The sequence below is a fragment of the Vidua chalybeata genome, chromosome 4 (assembly GCF_026979565.1).
Source record: "Vidua chalybeata isolate OUT-0048 chromosome 4, bVidCha1 merged haplotype, whole genome shotgun sequence".
NCBI lineage: Eukaryota > Metazoa > Chordata > Aves > Passeriformes > Viduidae > Vidua > Vidua chalybeata.
The window spans coordinates 12,946,584-12,969,609 of NC_071533.1; the positions used below are offsets into that span (position 1 = coordinate 12,946,584).

At 37.6% G+C, this 23,026-nt stretch overlaps 1 protein-coding gene across 3 annotated transcripts in view; it reads right to left on the bottom strand.

Moving 5' to 3' along the window:
• Positions 1-6,959: 6,959 nt before the first annotated feature.
• The window catches only part of INTU (inturned planar cell polarity protein), a 38,826-nt gene continuing 22,759 nt past the window's right edge, over positions 6,960-23,026 (bottom strand). For all 3 annotated transcript variants that reach the window (XM_053941181.1, XM_053941182.1, XM_053941180.1), the window contains 13 exons: positions 22,630-22,824; positions 18,888-19,006; positions 18,499-18,588; positions 18,033-18,110; positions 17,046-17,235; positions 15,111-15,164; positions 13,927-13,989; positions 12,704-12,925; positions 11,907-12,329; positions 11,337-11,434; positions 10,538-10,727; positions 8,667-8,818; positions 6,960-7,810 (listed from right to left, as the gene is read on the bottom strand). In XM_053941181.1, the coding sequence (XP_053797156.1) occupies positions 7,699-7,810; positions 8,667-8,818; positions 10,538-10,727; positions 11,337-11,434; positions 11,907-12,329; positions 12,704-12,925; positions 13,927-13,989; positions 15,111-15,164; positions 17,046-17,235; positions 18,033-18,110; positions 18,499-18,588; positions 18,888-19,006; positions 22,630-22,824 (1,986 nt within the window). In that variant the 3' untranslated portion in view covers positions 6,960-7,698. The remainder of the gene's footprint in view (positions 7,811-8,666; positions 8,819-10,537; positions 10,728-11,336; positions 11,435-11,906; positions 12,330-12,703; positions 12,926-13,926; positions 13,990-15,110; positions 15,165-17,045; positions 17,236-18,032; positions 18,111-18,498; positions 18,589-18,887; positions 19,007-22,629; positions 22,825-23,026) is intronic.

Genomic DNA, 23,026 nt, shown 5'->3' on the forward strand with positions numbered 1-23,026 from the left:
CACTTGAGGCTGACTCCCCACTGAATAGAAACCTGGGGGGCAAAGAGATTAAATGCAAATGCTCCTGTGTGGTTGTGCAACCCAAGCCAGTTGGTTTGAAGCTGCTCTCGGAAGCAGACTTGTGCAAACATTCCTGATAGCCACCAGAAAGTGCCAGTGGACTTTTTATTTGCTTTGTCCAGAGATGAGACTACAAGCAGGGTAAGCCAAAATCTTGGAGGCATTTCCTAAAAGTCGTCTGTGTACTTCAGTGTCACGCTGATGCCCAGCCTCTGAGTATGAACAAAACTCACTCCAGCCAGATAAGCCACAGACTTACTTGAGCACAGCCCCCTTCTCATCATGGACTGTCCCTGTAGCAATCTTGGGACTAAGGTTGCCCCAGTCTTTCCAGTTCTTGGCCCGTGGATCACATCTGGTATTTCAGCAGCTCAAAAAAAAAAAAAAAAAAAAAATTTGTACAAATGCCACAAGCCAAGGGTTTCATGTCAAACTTAATGGCTGGGGTGGAATTTTACGAACACTGCTGGGCTTAATTTCTTTGAAGCCAGAGACATTTAAATGCCTCCCACATGCTTCTTTTGGATCCTAAGTTGCCAATACTCCACAAGGTTTGGTCTTTCCCTCTTGAAAATTACTACCTCAGAAATAAAAGTTTTCTCCTTTATGTACATGCTAAGATTTATCCTCTGTACTGAGAAGGATCCTGAGCCATTTTAAATTTTCTCAAGAAATACTGTACTAAGTGTTCTAGGCCTCTATATGCTTGGCTCTTTATATTTTTGGTCTATGTTCTGGCTTAAAATGCTGCCAGCCAGGTAAAAGCCTTTTTCAATGTTGTATCAACAAAATGGAAACATTGAGAATTTCAAACAAGAGGCAAGTAAGTATTTTCTTGGATTCTTTGGTCTTTCTGTAGTAAAGAACACTAAGAAACTTTTCTCCTAATGGATCACTCCAAAGGAGAATCTTCTGACCATTAAATATTTATCTGGTGTCACGCTCTGTTAGCTGGTACCAATGGCTAAATTTAGAAAAGCTGTGATCCTTCTTCTGATGCTTTTTTTAAGCTCTACTGGGCAAGTAGAAGGCTTAGGAATTAAATGAGGTCATTCCTGTCCTAAGGGTGCTCTGAATTCTTTCAATGCTGTTAAAACTTGCACAGGTCATTTTTTTCCTTCTTTAGTATGAGTGAAATAGTTTTATACCAAGTAGATTGTAGTTCATTAGTGATCAATAGAGTCCTCTAAACATATTAAGGGCTGTATTAGGAACCAGCACTGTTTTTTTTTTTTTTTCACTAGCAAAAAACATGCACACTTTTTTTTTGAGAGCGAGACAAATCCAAATCCCTCTCATTATGTCGAATTATATTGGGGAGAAGATACTTTTTTTTTTTTAAATTGAAGATTTAACCCTGATGTAGATGAAGATTTCAGCTACATCTGAAATCAAATCCACTTGCAGTGTCAAGTAAGGTTCTACGTCCTCCATAATGGCAGAAAGACAATTTTGTCTAATTCAGGCCACTGATACACGCATATGAAATATATGTTCATATGATCAATACAAATAAGTGTCCTAACATAGCTAAAAAGCATTTAGCTTATTTTATTTTGGATCAACATGAATATATGCAAATGAGAGGCTATTTGATAATAGTTGTTGCTGCTTAGCTGACAGAAACCAGTTTTGCTGAAAGCAGCAACTGTAGTAGGCTTGTTGTTTCAGAAAGTTATCCCATCTGGAAAACACAGTCTTGACTGGAGAAATAACAGGTGATATATTTAATTAAAGGCCTCCACTGGGATGAAAATAAGCAGCATGACGAGAAGTTGTTAAAATCATACTAATCAGCTTCATTTGCACCTTCAGAACAACATGAATGAAACAAAGATCACTCACAAAAAACATTTATACACCCATAACACGTACATATCCTCTCATTCTCACATTTTGTGCTAGTAAACCCATTACCTTACTCTAAATTATTATAATTGGTGTTTTTAGTAATCTTGATACTCTTCTCTATCCTAGTGGTAAGTTAATGACCAGAAGCAGAGGCAATTCTTTGGTAAAGTCTCAAGAGGCACGGCAGTTTGAAATAAAACTAGCATGAACTGCAGGCCTGCTGCTCAGATAAAGCATAGAACACCAGTGAAAGCAGTGAGATCACCTTTAGTCTGAAAGGAAGACATCAGTAGTGCTAACGGGGTATGCTTCAAGGTTTGTGATATTTAGGACAGATTACCAGAGGTATGCAGGGCATTATGTAAGAATTTAAGTATCCGTGGTATTTTCTGAAATGACCTAAGCAAGTTCTATGCCAACATTTATTCAGATTTTATTTTGACCTCCTTTATTTTGACCTCTCTACCAAGAGAGGAGATCCTTGAAACAAAGCACTTTGGAACTAACAACTCCTTCCTGTTATTGGGTGGCAAAACTTCCTCAGGGATGCAGGGAACAAAGTCCTGGTTTCTCAAGAGCATTTTCGTGGTTTTTAAAAGAATATTTATTTGAAGATAACCTTCACAGCAAGAATTAGTATTATTAAATGTATTTCAAATGCTACTGAACAACCAAGTAAAATTATTCTACCCATAAACCTGTCCTACTCCAAATACCTGGCTCTGAGTAGGAAAAGGAAAACCAGTCCTAGTTTTCTATCAAAAGCTTTCACCAAGCTGTGAACTGAATATAATTCTACAAAACAGAAGTGGAAGCCTGTACAAGTTCTATAAAATGCACATCAAATCCAGTAGATAAGAAATGTAATTTTGATTAATTTCTGTTCTGTTAATCCTACTGTAGAATGGCTTGGCTCTTCAGTAATAGTCTGTCAGGCACAAATAACTGTAAATAGAAAAGCTGTTGCTAACACCCTCATGAGTTCATAATAAATGTGATGATAAAGATTTAAAAGGTATTAATTTCTGTTTGTAAAAGCTACCTTAGTGGTGTCCATAACATCAAAAACTGAAGGCCTAGTGCACAACAATTCCCTGTACTGAACTACCCAATCCCTGTACAGGCCAGGAAATCCATCTGTATTTGTAATTTTAATAATCCAGTCCCCAGTTCCTGGAACTGTTGCTCAGCAGCACCTAACACAAATTTATGCACATTGTTATGCATGCAGACACCCTGCTTTTCAGCACTGACTGCCTGCATAGCTGAGACATTTAAACAGAGGAGATCATTGCTTTGTCTCTTTCTAACAAAGCATAAGAGACCTGGAGGGGTGAAGACAGAGTATTCAAACAGGTAGTGACTTCTATTTGCTGAAACACTTCCCAGCTTAAACGGCTGCCATTCCAATGCTGCTGTCTTCCAGCAGAATCCTTATGGATCAAATTCTCCTGCCCTTTCTCTGTAAAGAATTTTTTCTATAAAATGCCATGCTTTCACTTCCTCACCACACGTTCTTGCTCAGATGTATGAGAAGCATTACCTGTTTCAGCTTTTCCCTATAGTGGAGCAAAACTTAAAAAATCTGTGTGACAAAGTTAAAAAAGTTAAAATTGTATGTGTAGATTTTAAATTTGTTTTCCAGCTCTTGGGATTCTCTACAGGTGAAAACATGGCAGGCAAGAAACCAACCTTTGAAGGAAGAAATCCAAACTGTACACCTTCTTATACCAAAGGCATCACAAAATTATTAATTCAGCCCAAGTACAAGGCACAGGGAGCAACAGATGAAGCAAAGCAGCCAGGTCCGGGGATAGAGAACCAGAGTTAAGTTGTCCATTGCAGGCAAATCAGGAAAGCCAACAGCCCCAGAGACAGCAGAGATTTCTCTCTGTACTGCAAAGCCTTCCAGACACGCTTTTCAGGAAATTAATTTTACCTATTTGAATGAATGAAAGGTATCTAGAGACATAAAACTACCCAGAAATCATCTCCAGTTGAGAAAATCTTCAGCTGATATTCTTGATACAGAACAGGGATGGTCACTAATTCTTTAAATGACACCCCATAACACCAATCCAAACTCCCCTTGTTTCTGCACCCGAAGTTGTCAAAATTCAGTTAAAACTTTTCCCTATGGAATCTAAACAAATGCAAAACTGAGAGCTGTGCTTCAGCACTACTTCCAGAGAATTTTCTTTCACTTTACTTCACTCTCTTCTTTAAAGATTGTGCATTTCTTATTACTTTTATGCTTGTAAATTGCACATTGGTAAATTTTTAAGTAACAGAAAAGGATTCTAATACTATTGTGCATTGGTCTGCCTCTAGAATGAAGTAAATATAACACCTAAGGCCCATCAGGTAAACCCGGCACTGCCACTGTAGAGGTTTCACTGCCTCCCCCAGTATGAGCACCGCACTCTGACCAACTGAGCTGAGCTCAGTGGATCTGGCTCTGCCAGCAGCCAGGTTTGCTAGAATGCCCTTCCAAAACTGAAACAAAGATTGCTGCATAAGGTATGAAAACACAGCATTACAATATTAGAATACTGACCTTTGTACTAAATGAAACTTCAGAATACCAAGAAGAAGATCTATCCAAAACATTATATTTACAAAATTATCGTGAAACATGGCAGTCTCAGAGCAATTCCTACAATGAGGTTTTTTTATCTTTTCACTGGTAAAAGCTGATCACAGCAGAAGAAACATTTTACATAACTTTTTACAGCTCTGACATAGCTGTGCTGCCTTTAACTGCATCAGGGGTACATCTTGTGTAGTAAATGCAGACCATGTGGTTGTACACAAAATCACTTTTTATTTGCCAGTTTGGGAACAACTCTGCAGCTGTAGTATCTCATTTCCTGTCCTGGACAGAACATGTAAGACAGCATCCATATCAGTGGATATGCCACTTGGCTAAATATTGTTCTTCTAAGAAAATTAATCTTGAGTGTTATTCATGGAATGCTTCTAAAATTTGAGTCACGAGCTCATACACATGTGAGCCATCTGGAAGCACTTCCAGGAGATGGAAGGGAGATTTTAAGAACTGTAAACACTGTTAATTACACAATGCCTGTTTTACTTTTTCCACTGAAAGAAAAGAAAGAAAACAACCTTAAACTCTGTATATACAAAATGACTGTAATTGAAAAAGGACTGCTTAAGAATTTGCATGTGATATCAGGAGATTAATCAAACTTCAGTGACTGACAGAATTTCTCCTGGTCAGCACTACCAGAAAAGCCTGTGGCAAGGAAATTTTCTGGCACTGTAGTAAAAAACTGTCAACAAGAGAAAGCACAGAACACTGGATTTTTGTTTACATTATCAAAACCTAATCAAAGAAAACCTGAAAGAGATAACTTAAGACAGAGACAAATGAAGCAGATTTTCCATCTATTTTCACATTAAACAAATCAGATATGAAGAACTTACTTTCCATTCTGCTGATACGAATGAATTGTATGCAATTTGCCAAATGCCAGTATCAACATTTCATATTCCAAGACCACGATTTCTTGTCATTAATTCCACGGGTGTTGGCCCGTGTGCCTTTCAAGAATCCATCTGAATGGAGGAACATTTGCAGGCACCTCACAAAGTCATTAATCATTTAAGATCAAACCCCAGATTTTATTGCTGTAACAACAGGCTACACAGGAAACCTGCCGCTTTCTACCCCCACTAATTAATTACCAGCCATGCTGAGGGAAAGAAGTGCACAGCTCTTTACCAGATCTATTTTATTAAAATTAATATGCACAAGATTATTTTTACCTGTTTTCCTTTAACCCCTTTGGACATAAAGATATGTTTGCATTTGTCCTTAAAAGCAACCTTTAGAGCCTGTGCTGGGAAATACTGTGTCACATTTACCAAACCACCAGTGCCAGAGATTCTACAGAGAAAGAAATGGATTTTTAAAAATAACTAGAGATTCTGAAATTTCCAAAGTTTATACTACACCAAGGATATTATAAAATATCTTTTCTATTTGGTATGAGCTGCAACAAAGGCCAAAAATCTTCCTTTTCAGGTCCTTCCTTTTTCAAGCACTTCTTTTTGGAAGTCCAGATTTATTTTGAAACTTACCAACAGCGTATGAATTTGGTGTTAGCACTAGAAAATCTCAAAACGATAAGTGAAACATCAGTAATATGAGAAATAGCCTAGATTTTCAGCTTCCTTACTCGACCCATTTCTAGGAGTAGGGATAGCAATGGAAAGTGCAGGAGAGCAGAGTATTGACAGGGCTGTGCAGACACTGCTCTCCTGAAGCAGCCTCCCCGTGCATTTTGGCTCACACTCCATCTTAAAGCAATGCCTGACAGCTTATACAGGTACCAGACACTCGGTGGCACTTTTAGAATTACATTATTCTTCTCAATTAAAGAAAGGGCTCTCCTGGACATGAAGATAAACAGTTAAAAGCACTGCAGCAAAGGCTGCTTGCTTTCCTCCACGTTCCTTCTTCTATCTACCAAGCAATCTAATACCCAAACCTCAGGTATTTTAGACTTTTGAGAGGTGTAACAGAGTAACTCTCCCATCACTTGATTTATACACGGGGAACACAGCTAATACACTACTGCTGTGATTTGTAGGCCTCAGACTGAAATACTGCTGCTCATCTGCTAGGAACCATAAATCCTGAGGAAAGCTGATTAGCGAAGTCTTCAATCACAGCTTGCACTTCAGGCCTAAGACTTCTGCTGCTTGGAACTAAAGCAACCGTTGAGTGATGAAGACAAGCTGTGAATCACCCTGTGAGCACTACATGCATTTGATTGACTGTTTTAGGACTACCCCAAACTGTGTTATTTACTAGTGAAAACAAGATCTAAAGATTTGGCCATGAGAACCCATGAAACTGAATTTGCTTTCCTGAACACTTAAACTTTTTGATCCCGTTGTTTAAAATGGAATTCTAGTTACACATTTTATGAAAAACACTAATGAAAAACAAGTAGAATAAAATAATAAAACAAAAGAAAATACATTAAGTAAAAAAAGAATAAAAAATTAATGCTTTACTGTTCTTTAACAAATATACATTTTTATTATGAAATTATGAATATAAAATAAGCCAAGTCCATGCACAACTTAAAACCACCCTGCCCACCCCCTTTCTTTCTTTGTGTGTTCAAAACTGCATTTTAACAAATTTAAGTATTATTTATAGTTAAAACTCATGGAGTCAAGTAAAACATCAACTGCACTATAGTCCTCGAGTGTGCAGGAGAGCAAAAATGGTAAACTATTAGTTTTGTGAGGCCAAGTGCCAGGAATTGTCTAAAAGATTTCTCTCTGTTTTGATTAACACAATGTTATTGAAAACATTCAGTATTTTTCAGGCCCTCAGAGGTGCAAAATTTTAAGTAACTGGAGAACATTTTTTTTCCTCCACCACCAATTTCCATGTTCATACTTTGAGGATCAGCTTACCATTTTATGTTGCATATTGTACACTGAACAGCAGTGAACGTACATATGATGTGGTGTTTTCATACAATAAAGTTATGACCAGGATTAAAAAAAGTGACAGCATATAAAAATAAGAACTTTGGTTCTCTGAAAATAAGCATTCAATTGATGAGCTCATCAGAAGCACCACGGAAATTTTAACTGCATCATACCACAAGGTATTTGAATTTTTTAAAGCATTTCAAAGATGCCCCATGTGTGACACCCAAATTGAGTTCATTTCCCTTTATACGGGATGCTTTAAAGAATGAACACCACCATGCAGGATGCCTGAGTGTGCAGGAAGCTCATCTATGCAGCTAAGCCAAAGGACAGTTTAAAGGCCAGCTCCACAGCAGCTTCTGTCACTGAGTCATGGAAACACACGTAACACTCCTGAGGTTTGGGATGGAGAATGAGTCTCCTGGGGGAAAAAAAGAAAGAAGAAAAAGAAGAAAATCATCACAGGTGTTATTTTTTTCCTCCCCAAATGGTAGATTCTGGTTGTACTGTGAGGTTTCAGCAGGAAGTTAAAACAAGCTGCTGTGAAAGACAGTTGGCAAATTTTGGTGTCTGTCCTGCGTTACTTTACCTTTTTCAATACACTGGATTTTTAAATCAAGTTATTATCTACTCAGTTTTTTTAAGGCTGTGTAGGAAAAAAAAATCTTCAGGTTTTCATGATCTTCTGTGTCTATTTGCAGCAATCCAAGTTTGTGGGCTACAAACTGCAATCAAGGTCCTTGGGAGCAAGTCCCTGGATTCACATATTTACTAATTTTTAAAAGTAATAACATCTGGGTAGTTACACTCCCACATATTAATCCAATAAGCTCTTCTAGGGAGAGAGCTAAAATAGAGAAGCTGTTAATACCTGTGCATTATAATTATTTTTTAAAAGGTATCAACAGTAACATAAACTTTTTTTAATGTTTTAATTAAAGATTTAAATTTTTCCACACAAATTGCAGTTGTGTACATTCATGGTGGGAAACAATTATTTTTCTTCTTTCTCTTTAAACATTTTTCTTCCCAATGAAAAGGTTTCTTTTACAATATAACAGTAATTATAACTGTCACTTTATTTGTTTATGTCAGTGACTCAGCAGCTATTAAAGGTGGAAATTCACATCAATGCAACTTCTCAGTCCCCTTAAATTAAAGCTACCTCAGTCAACTCAGGTATTTCTGTGATGTGCTACAGTTAAATTTATTTTTAAAGAACACAATGGCATAGTCAAAATGAAAAACTGGAGATGAAATTTCGTCTTTAAACCTACCCGACAACCCAGTAGTTCATTGTTGGTGGTGGTTTCTTCTGGTCAGTCCAGTTTTCAGGAGAGCACTCAAACAGAAGTCCATGTTCTCTTACCAGACCTGGGTCCTCAGCTGCCTTACTGAATTCTGAAATCCCACTGCCTGCCTTCTTTTTCTGTAAAACAGCTGGTGAAATGTTAGTAGAGAATGAGACATTTTGACATAAGCATGAGCGAATACAACCATGTGACTTGTTCAGGACTCTCTGATGGATGACTCTGCTGTCAAAAAGCCAGGCTTAGAAGATGTGACTGACTTGCTTACATGATTCTTTTCTCCACAGTTTTGTCACTTTGGCATCAAAAGGCTTTCCCATTGTTACACAAGCTGGAATTAAGACACATGCTCCCTTTTTTTGATTTTTTTTCTTTCTAGCTAAACACTGTTTTTCTAATAAGACATCTGAGTTACTACAGCACCTTTTAAAAGTGTGTTACAACAGCTAAAGCTCTTATCTTTCTTTCTCCGTGTCCCTCCCTAATTAAGAACTGTGATAGTACAAGTCTATCGAATAAACTTGGCCAGGCAGGAATTTCTTTTAGTAAATATACAGCTGAAGCACTTTGCTCTGAGCATTTTCTGACTCTTACTCAGTATGAAGGCATAAAAGCATAGAAAATAAAGAAATTTTGTGTTTTCTCAAGCTTTTAGAGCTATGTTTTGAGCAGAGCTTTTGAATAAACCTTGCAAAATTTCCGGTTCATCTCTGGACCTGCCAGTGAAACAGAGTTGCTTCAAAGGTGAAAGAAAAGGTATTTTTGGAAAACAACACAAGGAACTTTTGTCTGCCGTATGCAGATGCAGAAACCACATTGTTAAATATGCCTACAGTACTGAAGATGTAGGGGCTGCAGATCTAGAAAACATGGTTGAAACATTGTATTTTATACGGTTTAAGACTACTGAGCTTATTTTTGCTCCATTTAAGTCTTATTCAAGATTCCTGTACACATTTTAAAAGTTAAATTGTGAATTTTCAGTTCTCAAAAATTGAGGCAAAATTAATTATTGATCAGTTTACAGTAACTTTGCATTACTGGTGCAGTTCTCTTGATCCTAAACCATAACAGTATTTAGCAGATGACAAAGAATACACAGTATAATAGTACATTTCTGTATTTCATTTTTTATCATGTACTGTGAACAAGGCAAATTTCTATTTATTCTTTAACATTCTCCTTGTGCCATAATACAGCCTGCCAATTTCAGCATTAATTGCTGGAGCCAATCTGCAAAAGACTACAGCAAATTTTGCTGTAAGAGACGTGTCCATCAGTTATTTCTGATTCTCAGTTTTTATGGCTTGAACTATAAAATGTCTATTTAATGGCTGTAGCCAAAGGCAATTTGATGCTAAGAAATACTAATTTATTCTCTCTGCTTGCTTTTAGGTTTCTACATCTCCCAATAGAAATGTCCAGAATACATGGCTCGTTGCCAAAGTCCTACTCAGCCAAACCCCAGTGTCATGTGGCTAATCCACCAAATTATCACTATTTTTAACACTTAAAAATTCCTAGATTTACAAGGCACATGGGTCTAGCCAGAAATGACTTCTTTAGTAACATTAAAGAAACATTAAGGAAAACTATACTGCTATTTGCAAACTTGCCGTCATTCAATTTGTACTGTTATTTCCCCTTTTCTCACTTAACTCACTTCAATTGTCACTTTAGGATCTAAAAAATACAACTGAGGGTATTCCACTCTGGTTTAGAGTCTGCAGACATGCAAATACAGCTGCTTGTGAACCACTGAAATAATGAAGTGAAAAGAATCCTGAAATACTGCATTGAAAATGTGACTGGACAAAGAGAAATCCAAATTTCCATACCTCTTTCCTCATGGACTGCTGGAAAATGGAACGAATTGAAAGGCAACATTGGTAGAAATTCTCAATTAACTGAGGGTGGATGGAGCCACCGAGCCGTGCTACTTCCTTGTGAGTTGGAGTAATAAAGATTCCTTGCATTGTCTCCAAAGACAGATAGTGGAACAGGGTGTTCTCAGGACCAGATGTCAACCTTAAAAATATTGGAGAATTCATTTAATTAAAATAATTAAAATAGCTTGCAGCTTTTGTTTCTTAAGGCAGAATTGTTTTTCTAATTACAGTAGGGTACAAAATGGATACAGGCACTCAAAAGGTTCCTATCTCCACACCAAGGAAATCCTGCTGATTTTGACTCTAATACTCAATTTAAAAAACCCACAAATTAAAAAACTGTGCTGCTACTTATGCATTGCATTTGTGTTCTCAAAAACTGTCCCCAAAAAAGGAAAGTGAAATAATAGCTTTGTTCATTGTACACCTACCTAGCTAACATGGAGGCACAAAGTAAGTACATGTGTGGTCCAGAAACTTCTGCTTGAAATTCCAAGGTCACACAGATGTGGGACAGGTGTGCACAATACTGACATATTATTCAGAAACAGCTGTCTTTTATTGTATTATTTCAAACTTTTATGTTTAATTAAGCTCTCAGTTTAACAGATTCACTTCTGATAATCTTTGCACAGCAACGCTTTCGTTGGAATAAAATCATGAGAGGACTTCTGTGATCTGTGTATATTCGAAAAACAATTCAAGCATGGCCTAAAAAATGAAATACTCAATAAAAATAATTTCTTACTTGATAGCATTAAGAAGTTCTGTATCTTTCTCTGAAGAGTTCTTTTTCAGGCTTCCTGAATGAAATGGGTTTGGCAGCGTGTGTTTTTTCCTAGTGGCCTGAAGAACAAGCAGATAGATAAAATAACAGAGAATACACAGCTGAAGAAAGAACAGAATCCAGCCAAACCAACATAAAGGACAATGAAGCATTCTGAATGAGTTATATCAATTTATATAAATGTATTTTATAGTCTATTTTAGACTAAACTGGTTAGAAGCAGTTGTACAACCATTCATTTTGATAGGTTATTTTGGGGATATTCTCCTATTAAATCTGCTTTTTTCAACATAGCTGTGCCTACTTCAGGCATGTGAAAGCCCCAAATATTTACAAGCAATGATAAAATAAAAAAGTATGATGGCTTTGGGGCTGACTCAGAGCTCCCCAAGGCAACAGGATTATTTTCTACTGAATTCAAGGGACTTACTATTTTATAATGCGCTTTTTATAAAAGCCACCTTGAGTTTGAATGAGCTGCTCTGTCCCCAAGCCCCCAGAACCTTTTCAATTCTCTCTGTGTTCTCTGACCTGCTCCAGCACAGGCTGTGCATTGGTGCTTTCCTCCCCCGCGAGCCCTTCGCTGCCCTGCTCGGCCGCCCTGCTGCTTCTTGGGGGGCTCTGCTTCCGTGGGGTGTGGGAAGTGTCCCCAAAGAGGCTCCTCTTGCTCCCTGGAGTGCTCCCAGCTTTACAGGAGCTCTGGAGCTTGCTCAGCATAGGTGAGGTGCTCAAGCTCTCCAGTCTGTCCCGTGCTGCAGGAAGGAACCAATCAGCACAGGCTAAAGGTGGGATGGAGGGAGAATCCAGCCTTTCCTCTATGCTGGTGTCTATTCCTTCCAGCTGGAGTATGGTTGCTTTGACCTGGTCTACATAGATACAGTCTGGTCCTGGATTCCCAATAGCTCTGGATGCACAGCCCCCTGCCTCCAGCAGGACACACAGGACAAAGTGTCTCTGTAAATACAAACAGAAAAGACTGCTTACAAACTCATCAGCTGTTTGCTTGAAAGAAAGTCCACAATTAGAAAACCAAAGCCAGACATTTCTGATATGAGCTGTCTGAAAAGACTAGATTATGAAAGTAGAAACATTTTCAACTGAAGTGAAAAGGCATAAAAATAATGAGAATTTGTATTAAACTTCACAAGCTTTGTCGATTTATAAATAATGCTGCTCCCTGGGAAATTCTATCCCGTGAAACAGCTACAATTTGAGTATTTTGAAAAATTATGCAACAAAATGCATGGAAAGTGCTAATCTAGCGAACAGACAACTCACAACAGCAGAAGAGAGCCTCAGAGAATGGGCATGCTGCAGCATTAACTCACCAAGCCAACTATCAGTAAGAAGTATCTTGCTTCAGGTTCCCAGTATCCTGTCAAACTCGACTCCTCACACGGCTGGAGGTGATGCTGTGGGAACACTTCCCGCCAAATCACTAACTGCCCAATCCTCTGCTCTGCTGCCAGGGCTAACAGACAGTAGTGCTGGCAATAGAAACCCACATCAGCAAGGTCTTCCTTTGGCAAGTGATTACCAATCAAGTAACCCTTAATTAAACACAGAAAAGGAAGTGTGTTCAGTGAGAATACAACACCACCATGCAGCACTTCAGAGTACTTTTCATATAGAGATATCCCTACTCCACATGCACTGAGATCTTCAGGTTTCTGGCCACAGACTGTCTTTTTGATATACAGTTGTACCACACTAAGCTTTTGGGCCACTTCTAAGTAATCAAAATATAATATAATAAATATATATAATATATAATATATATGTAATCAAAACTAAATATAAGCAAATCAACCATTAGCATATATGCAAGTTATCAAAGGTGAGCTGGGCTTTCCCAGCTTGCAAAGCAGCAACAGTGTTAAGGTGCTTGAATTCTCATTTAATTCTCTCTCCAAAAAATAGTGAGCTTTCACTGGAATTAATAAAATTTCCAAAGAAAATCCATAGTACAGTGGTTCCAGCACTAAGGGCTTTACAGCTGAAGTGCTGTCATGGTAGATACTGTGCAGTAAAACAATTGACTGATAAAATCCTTAAAATACAAGTATTCTTAAAGCAAAGGCTGTTACTTTCCTCTTTATACTGTTGATTACACTGTCTATTTCCCAAAGAGAAATAAAGTTACAAATGAGGCCAAAGTGAAAAAAGCTGTCAATATTCTCAAGTCTTGAATTTAAAAACAGATTCAAGATAGAGCACCTACTATTAAAACATGGGAATAAACAAGAGTTCCTATTAGAATATCCTACAGTTTCATTTGAACTTACTGCTTTATTACTCTCTCTTTCCAATCCTTGGATTGTACACCAAGAAATTCCAGTCTTAAAGAAGTATTTTTGTTCTTGCTGTTCATAGTACATAGCATTTCCTGAGACTGATTTTTTCTGTTACGGTGTTTGAGCTTTAGGTCTGTCACTAGAAATGCATGCTTAAATCAGTCACACATTCATTTCAGATTTGTGAGATTCTGAAAGACGAAATCAGATTTCTAGATGCATTTTCCTAATCTTTAGGTCTTAATCATTAGTACTACCTTGTAAAAGAGACAAGAGCCCAGGATCACATATAATCTTCTCATGTCATAATAATCTTCAGACTGTTGGGGGGGAAAAAAAAGCCTTGTATAATTTTTAATTCTCCATTTTTATTTTATTTACCAAATACAAGTGAACTAATACTGGTCAACTGTAATTAGTACTTCAATACTTTCATATCTTACCATGTCTTATTACCAGTACAGCAGTTAATACTGAGCAGTTAAGGGAAATACCAAATTTTTAGCCTTCCTTATTGAATTTTGTGTGATTACAATTTTCTCTAAAAATTTCAGCTCAAAATAACTAGTTTCTACTTCACTGTTATGTGTTCATAAACTATATTTGTTAGGATACGTCCATTCTCACAGTTAACAGCAAAGTAGCTTTAGTATAACTACTGACACCAGGGGCCCTCATAGAGTAAAACTTTCAAGTCAAAGCATTTTTTCTCAGTCTTTAACATTTTATTCAAAATATTCCCAGTCATTCATCTTTTAATGCCCAGTGCTCTCCCATTAGCAGCACTGTTTTTAGATAGATATACTGTATTTTAAGTTAAGTAGGTGGAATAAATTTCTGTGCAATAAACTGTTAACTTATAAACACTGATTTCTGTAATCACTCAGGTTGTTCAGTGCAGGGATTCTTTTGAATAGAATTTTAGAGTAACTGTTCTGGAACATGAGCTCAAGAGAGCTTTCATTATAAAGTAAAGCTGAAATGTCAATGCTTTTAGACCTCTTGCACAGCTAAGAGTTACTAAAGTAAATTATATTACTATTACCTTCTGTAACAATATTAAAACTAAGCAGAATTTGTAATTGCCTTCTGTAAACTGGAAAATTTAATTCTGATCCATAGATGTTTCCAAGTTTGTTCACAATTGCTTGGGAAGGAGACTGTTATTTACACAAGAAATGTAACAACAATCACCTCTGTGATTTTCGTAGACATCCTATAGATTTAAATTATATTAAATCACGGATTTTCAGTGATCAATCCTATAGGATTATAATATGTTATAATATTAAGCATGGAGAGAAATTCAGGATAAACTGCTTTGATTCCCACTTCATTAAAATAAGTTGATGGATTTTGAAAACAGTCTTTGTTTAAACCACTGCATGTGATGCCAAGACAAGGAGATACTGTGCAATGCAAACAAAAATAAAATTTTTACCAGCTCTGCAAAGTCAGCTGCTTCCAGATCACTCAGTGCTGTGTCAATTTCCATCTGAAATAGTAAAAAAACAAAAAAAAAAAAACAAAAAAAAAAAAAAAAAAAAAAAAAAAAAAAAAACAAAAAAAAAAAAAAAAACAAACCCAAACTTTTAAAATAAAGATTCCCAACACATTAATTTCCAGTAATAGCACATCTCACTCTGTTTTGCTCGTCTCAGATATGGATTCACAAGTACAAAGTGATTGGATAAAAAGCTGCACCTATTTTTTATTAGCAACATCAAATATCAAGAACACCTGGGGATAGCAAAATTAAGAAAAATCCTGTCTAACTGCTGTCTATTGTCCTGTTCTTTGAACTGTACCATTTCTCTCCCTGTGTGCCTGCTGAGCCCAGTGTTGGTACAAAGGAGATGCCACTCTTACTTTCAGTGTGCTTTAAAGCATGGGGTCTAGAGACAAACCTGGAACACTAGTGCATCCAACTGAGTTTTCAGAAAAATCTTTTATCCAATGGATTTAAGTTTTTTGTCTCTATGGAAGTTGCCAAAACTCACACATTATTTTTGTTCTACTGGAACTACTTTAAGCTTCCTTATTTCTGTAACTGAGAGAGCTGTTGGTTAAATCAAGTTTAACTATGAGTACTTTTCTTGGTCCTAGGCACTGAAAACTCATGACATAAATGTGCTGCTTAATGAAAAGAACCTAAATCACATGGTTGCAAACTTCTTGAGCTGTGTTAACAGGCTGCCTCTAATTGAAATACAGCCAGTTTTCAAACAGAGAAATGTCAGCAAGTCTGTTGGCACTCAACAACTAACCATCCACTGAGCTTTTCCCCAGTCAAAATTTAAATGGCTTTCTCCCTGAAGAACTAACATTTTTAGTTTTATATTCTTTATAGAATAGAACAGCTCTTCACCAAAACACTAACTGGAAATGTCATCTTCTGCAACAACAAAACTTTTCTGGCAAATGGGAATCATCTTAATGTACTCTGGAAAAGTGATGTCTGTATTTTAAGTATCAATGATGCTGTTTCCTAAATACTTTTAAAACTTACTATTTTATAAGAAAAAAATAGCCTGCAAGCTAAACTGGAGACCAAAGCACAACAGAGCCTCTCTACAGAAACTTGAGAAGTAAGAAAAAAGCATAGAAAACCTCTCCATCAAAAAAATTGTAAAAAAGCAGTAAAAACCTACAGTGCAAGGTGGAAAGAACTAAATAATGATCAGTCTGTGACTAAAGATAAAGTAGAAGACAGTTCTCCTTTAAAGGAGAAAAGGGAGAAAGCCACAAAAGCAAAGAGAAATCTGGAAACAATGGCACAGACTAATGTATTTTAAACTGGAGTCACAGATACTAAAGTAATGAAAGTGAGGTTTATGACTGGCAGCTAAAATGTTATTAATCTTATAATTAAATACTATTTACTGCAATCTACCTTTTGTCTTACTACTGCTTACAGCACAGCTGAGTTTCTAATATGGAGGTAACCTGGCACAGTGGAATGGTGCAAAAAAACTGTACCTGTCTGGCATCAACAAATGGCATGTGGGTATTTATTTTGATTCTGCAACAGCCATTTATAACTCTCCTAAATTATGAGAAGTCCATGAGCTTCTAGAATAGTATTTCCTGCCTGCCAAAATACTTCAGTGGTTAAAATCAAACATACAGCTACATACCAGGGGCTGCTTTCTCTACTCTTCCTAGATAATGCTAAAGTCACCAAACTACACTCACAACAGCAATCCTGTGGGAATGCTGGTGTAGCTCCAAACCTGATTTTTACAGGAAAATGGACCATCTAGGATGGGCAAAGCACTTAGGTAAATCAGACAGGAAGAGCAGAAGACACCTGCACTGACTTTTTGCCCTTTTTTTTTTTCCTGGTTTTCCTGGAGAGATGTGAAAAGGACATGACCTTGACTTCCTGGGGCAGCGTCAGCCAGCGCAGGCCAGGGAAGCCACCCAGGAACAGGGCACTGCAGGGATCCTGCTGCTGGGCACCGGGGCTGCTGCTGGGCTGGAGCCTCGTGGGACGGAGGGCACGCTGGAAGAACAGGTTGAAAAAATGATCCAGGCGAGAAACATTTTCCACCTGGCAGAAAGCACTGGACAAACATGAACTCCAAGTTAGAATAACACTGAGAAATGTACAGCTTGTTTATATAACCCTCAGTGATACACAAGCCTCTTTACAGCACAATGCTACACTTGGGTGTTTTTTTAACATGGAAAAAAACACTAGGCTGATATCCAGGCAGTACCTACAAACAAAGAACAAACTAAACCAGTATGGTATTACCATACAGCAGCTTAAGGTGAGTGAAACATCAGTCTCATCCTTTTGGAAACTGAGATTTGTTATTTTTTTATGGCATACACACATTAACCCTGAATTAAATGCAAAAATATGAGTAATCCACCTGGGCAATTTTATTTAGTTAACAGTCAGACTGAAAGTCTCCTGGGTTATTTCCAAATGCAGAGAAAGACACTTACTCTGCCAAATGGAGTTTGATACTCTCTAGATATTCTCTCTGGAGAAGTCCAGAGTGTTTACTCTGTTAAAAATGTAACACTGATACACATGTATGTTTTACAGACACAGAGGATAACGTTTGCAGACTGCTGCTGACATCCACAGTGTCTTGGATTATGGGAATGATTTAACCTGATCAAGGACAAAACTTTCTGAAGTGACAAAGCCTGCTGGAAGAGTGTCTTACTAGTGTTAAGACTGAAACCAAAAGGCAAGAACAACAGAATTCTTGTTTTTATACAAGTGTAAAGGAACATGCCAAGAAATTCCCTGGAAACATTAAAATTAATCCTAATACTTGTCTTTTTCAGTGAACTCCAATGAAAAATGAGTGACTGAAAAGCAAATACTTCTGAAAGAACTCACCTGTCCAAGGAACTGTACATGAATGTCAAGGTCCTGACAACATTTTCAATCATGTTCCTCAGCTGATAAAGTGGCACACTAACAAATAAAAATGAAAACATACAGCTATGGTTATAACATCTTTATGATGAATAAACAGCCCTCCTATAATATTATTGATGTTATTCAGCAGTCTCTTCAAAGAACTTGAGTTTACCAAATCCTAGGATACTACTCTTTTCTAACTTAAAGATATTCCTGGGATCTTATTCTCTTCGGAGGAAAAGAAAAAGAAATTACAACAATGGATATATGAAAGATGTGAATAAAGTCAATCAAAATAGTGGAATCAGAGACATAAAAACCAGTTACAACAAAAAGAGTACATTTTAAGCCCTTTCTTGCCTTTTTTTGTTAGAAGAGTACACAAAATAAATTTGAGGACACAAAATATAAATGAAAACAAAACTTTTCCTTTGAAACTCACTTTTCTTCAGGAAGGCCAATTATGAACAACTTATCAGATTCTTTCCAGTAAACAACTTGAACCAGTTTTTCACATAAGAACAGGGAGGAACTAGAAAAAATGAAACCAAAAGTATTTCTGTTAACACTATGAAGTTCTAAAGGAGCTGAAAATCATTTCACTGAACTAAAAATCCTAGTCACTGCTACCCACTACAACAAAATTCCCCAAATCAATTTACATCCAGGCTGAGCACTCCAACCTCAGGCATGCTGTTGTAGTTAAAAAAAATTACTGCCTAAACAGGTTGAGTTGCTCTGGTTTGTCTAGAACTTGATGCATGACCCATGTTTGCTGTACATGTATGTATAAAGTAATTAAAACAGTAATTACATTTCAAACAGTTTTACCTGATAATCTCGGTACCAGTAACACTTTCCAGTATGTCAGACAGTGTGAGAAATATCCCTCTCACACTTTTCAGTTTTTGGGATGCTTCAGATATGGGGTACTGATAAATAATTTCTTGCTGTGAAAAAAGTTAGCTGTTAGTGAAGAAACAAAACCAAAGCCCCTCCAAAAAATCCCCACAGAAAACAAAATAATGATTTTTTTATTGTGGTAACAAATGGGGTTTTTTTTAAACATGAAATCTTTTATCATATCCTTTCATATCACATTGAAACAAGCAGTGCACTGCATGGGCATACTGGAAAGTTCTAAAAGGCACATGAATGTTTCTGACAGTTTTAAATTCTCTATTTTCTAGAAAAGCATGACTTACTTAGATTAATTATTACATGGAGAAATGTAGAATGACAATCGGTGTGGCTGCTGCATCTTACAGCTTTAAGTACACTGTTAACACATCTGATGCCAAGAGAGAGGAAGAAATTATTTGTTGTTAGAGTGCTGAGGCCTTGGCACAGGCTGCCCAGAGAAGCTGTGGATGCCCCATCCCTGGAAGTGTCCAAGGCCAGGCTGGATGGGGCTTGGAACAGTCTGGTCCAGTGGAAGGTGTCCCTGCCCATGGCTGCAGGGTTGGAACTGGATGATCTTTAACATCCCTTCCAATTCTGTCATTCTCTGATTCAAGTATTTGTACAGTTCTTTCAGTGTCTGAATTCTGACTTAAAACATCATCAGACATACAGGTCTTCAAAGCTAACACAGAATATGAAAACTCAAGTCTCTGTAAAACCCTACCTGGCTGCTTTACATGGATAGCATAAAACATAACTGATGAATATGCTCAAATTTTAAAATACACCATTAAGATTTCTCATTAAACATCTGACCAGATACACAAGTCATTTGAAACTAAAGCTCTATAGAGACAAATATCTGTGAGATAGCTTTCTTTTTCTAACCATTAAAAAAAAATCATTCTTTTATTCAAGCATTTTCAAATTTTGTATTATTTCAGTAACTATAAAAATATAGTAATAAGCAAACATGATTCCCCCTCATTTATTCCTTTTTGCCAAATCATGATGGGCCAAAAATAATGCATATATTATTAAGCATATCCACTGCAAAGATTATAGTAAATTATCTTTCTCCACAAACAAATGAGACACAGGCATGATTAACTTCCCTGTTTATGTCACTAATCACATTCAGCCAGTGCCAACACCCGTTAGAAAATTTGCCTTCATCAAGACTAAAAGAATGCAAAATTTTGTTACAGAAGGACCTGACAAACTCTTCATTCACATCCAATTTAATTAACTCTATTTATAAATACTCATTAGTGACAAGGATCTTTTTTTCTGGACTCAATCGCTCAACTGGAGAAATCCTGCTGTTTTCTAATTGCAGCACTGCAAAGGGCTAGAAGGAGCCTTTCCCCCCCCACCTCACTATGAACTGGGGCCTTCACACAAAATTTGTTTGAGAATGATCTGAACACATTCCCAGGGAAAGAAAAGCCAACTCTAACAAACAGGCAGAACTGTTATTATGTATGGATATAGTGATTTAGCAAGGGCCAGCACATGCCACCAGATCAGCTGTCTCCAAAGCAAGCCCAAAGGTCACAGGCCAATGACAATGGGATTAATAAATACAAGTGCCTCATTTCTTCAAGTGTAAATTCTCCCTCAACCTAAACCCCAAACCTGGACAGAATATTCTAGTAACAGTAGAAGGAACATGAACATTATTCCTTTTAAGACATGCTATTGCCAAAATCAGGTCAAAGATGTGAGTGTTGCACACTGCTACAAATAATGTATAATTGTAATATCCACCTTAAACTAAAATATAAAAAAAGGCAGGGTTGACCTTATTCACTGAGAAACTGTTACCATAGGGACACCCCCCCACAGGCATACATACACACCTCCCAAATGATTCCCAATACTACTTCCCTGCAGAGCTGAGCAGACAGAGCTTGCAAGTCTTAAAACTCATTTATTCTATTTAAGGTGCCAAAAGCTCACAAGTGGAATACTTATTTACAAGTTCCAGTTGCCACAGTTTACATGGATGTGATCTGCATACTGTGCCTCCTCTGGATATGGGTAAAGCAGCTTCTTAAAGGATCATTATATTTCAGTTGTGCAGGATGGCTTTATTGTACCATAACTTCATTTAAAGTACTGCTTAAACTAAATCTGGGACAGGACATCTACAGGATAGAACTTGCCTGAAGTTCAGAAAATTAAATTTAAAGACAAATGCCTTAAAGAAGGCGGCATTCTTTTGCAAGGAAATGTTATAAAGAGCTTCATTATATCAGCAAAGCATCTCTCAACATATTTGGGGCTGCATAATTGCCAAGACTTCTCAGGAAACAATTATTCCATGTTGTGAAGGGACAACAAGGGCATTACAATCCCTCTTTTACCTCTGCTCAATGTCCAGGATTAATCTGTTTCTTGGGAGAATGTAAAGGAACAATGGGGCAAGAAACCAGTATTCAATTTACTGTGAAGTGCACAATTGCAATCAGGCATTTACATGTGTAAGAGAGGAGCCATAGGCCCTGAATTTTTTTTTTTTTTTAATATTTCATGAAGTTTATGTGGTCAAGAAAACATTGACCTTGGACTAGTACATGTTATGGTATAATGTAATTTTCTAGGGTTCTCCTTCCCATCCCTGTCTCTAGAAAGTAAAATTAAACCCTGTTTTGTGTAGCTGTAACACTTTTTCTCTATTGCACATCACCAGCAGAAAGTAGACTTGTAGCAGTTGAAAAATAGTATTAAAAAAAAGTAAAGGTATCTCAATCTAAGGATAAATTCCAAGGGAGAGAAAGCAACATGCTTTCTTTCTGCTCCCCACTCCCTCACCTGCCATCTTAGTCCCTGGGGACTGGAAAAACCTGTGCTTTGTTTCATGTCTCCTCAGCATAGATAATATACGATCACTGGGACACAAAGCTAAATTTGAGAATCACACAAAGGCAGAAGAGTCTTTTCCCAAATGTCTGTTCCTAAGAAGTCCACTTTGTCCACTTGTCATTTCCAGACTGGGAAAGAGGCCAAGCTCAGCTCTGTGTCCCTGCGTGGAGAGGAATATTTGTAGCTATGGCTACATCCTGAGCAACTACACAAACTTACCATGCCTTACATGCACACTGGCAACATTTTCCCCAAGAACACAATAAAGAGAGAGAGTGAAAGGAATCTTTACAGGACAAAGGAAAAGTACTTCAGCGGCTCTATAAACGCTGCCCAAGCAAGTATCAGCAGCTGACTGCTAACAGCAGACATGCCAGAGCCCTCTAAGAAAAGGCACATTAGCATTTCAAAACAGGAGGAGCCAGACAGATTATGGATGTGGACTGCCAATAGCTCCTGCTGGAGCATATTTTTTTGACTAGGCAGATCCTGGCTTAAAAACCTCCAGGTCAGCATCCCAGAGACAGCTCTGCACTGGGGAAGGCACCTTGGCTGTGGAGTCACCACCTGGCTGCTCCTCACCTGCTCTCACCTGACTTCAAGGCCAGTCAGGAGTTTGTCAGCAGTGATGCTGGTTCTTCCCCCCCTGGAATTTCACACCTTATCTCTGCCAAAATGGGTATTTTATGGATGATACCCAACTCCAAACCATGAGGAGGACTTTTTATTTACATCAAAAGTCCTAAGAGCTGCTAGGTCAGTGGTTACCTTGGAGCTCAGGTTTATTGAGTCAGGCACATACCTCATCCTTGGATGTCTCTGAGTCTGGTTTCAGCGTGAGGAACATGACAATGTGAGGCACGTCCTGCACAGCCTGCTGAAGGTCCAAGGTGTCCTCTCCCCACAGGAGCCGAACCAGGTTGTTCATACTTGACTTGCTCCTTTGCTCAGAAGTTCCTTCAGGCTCAAATACTGAGGTCTCAAATGTCATTTTAACCTATTAAGGTAATTAATTACTGTGAGAATGAGGCTGTACTTACAATTACTTTCCAGTATCAGATGAAACACATGGAGTTTGAGCCCTTTAAGAGGTTAGGTTTTCTCAGCCCCAGCTTTACTGACGAAGATGCAAGCTAACAAAATTCCTGCTGTTTCAAGAAAACCAATTATACATTCAGCATTACATAACCATCTATTAC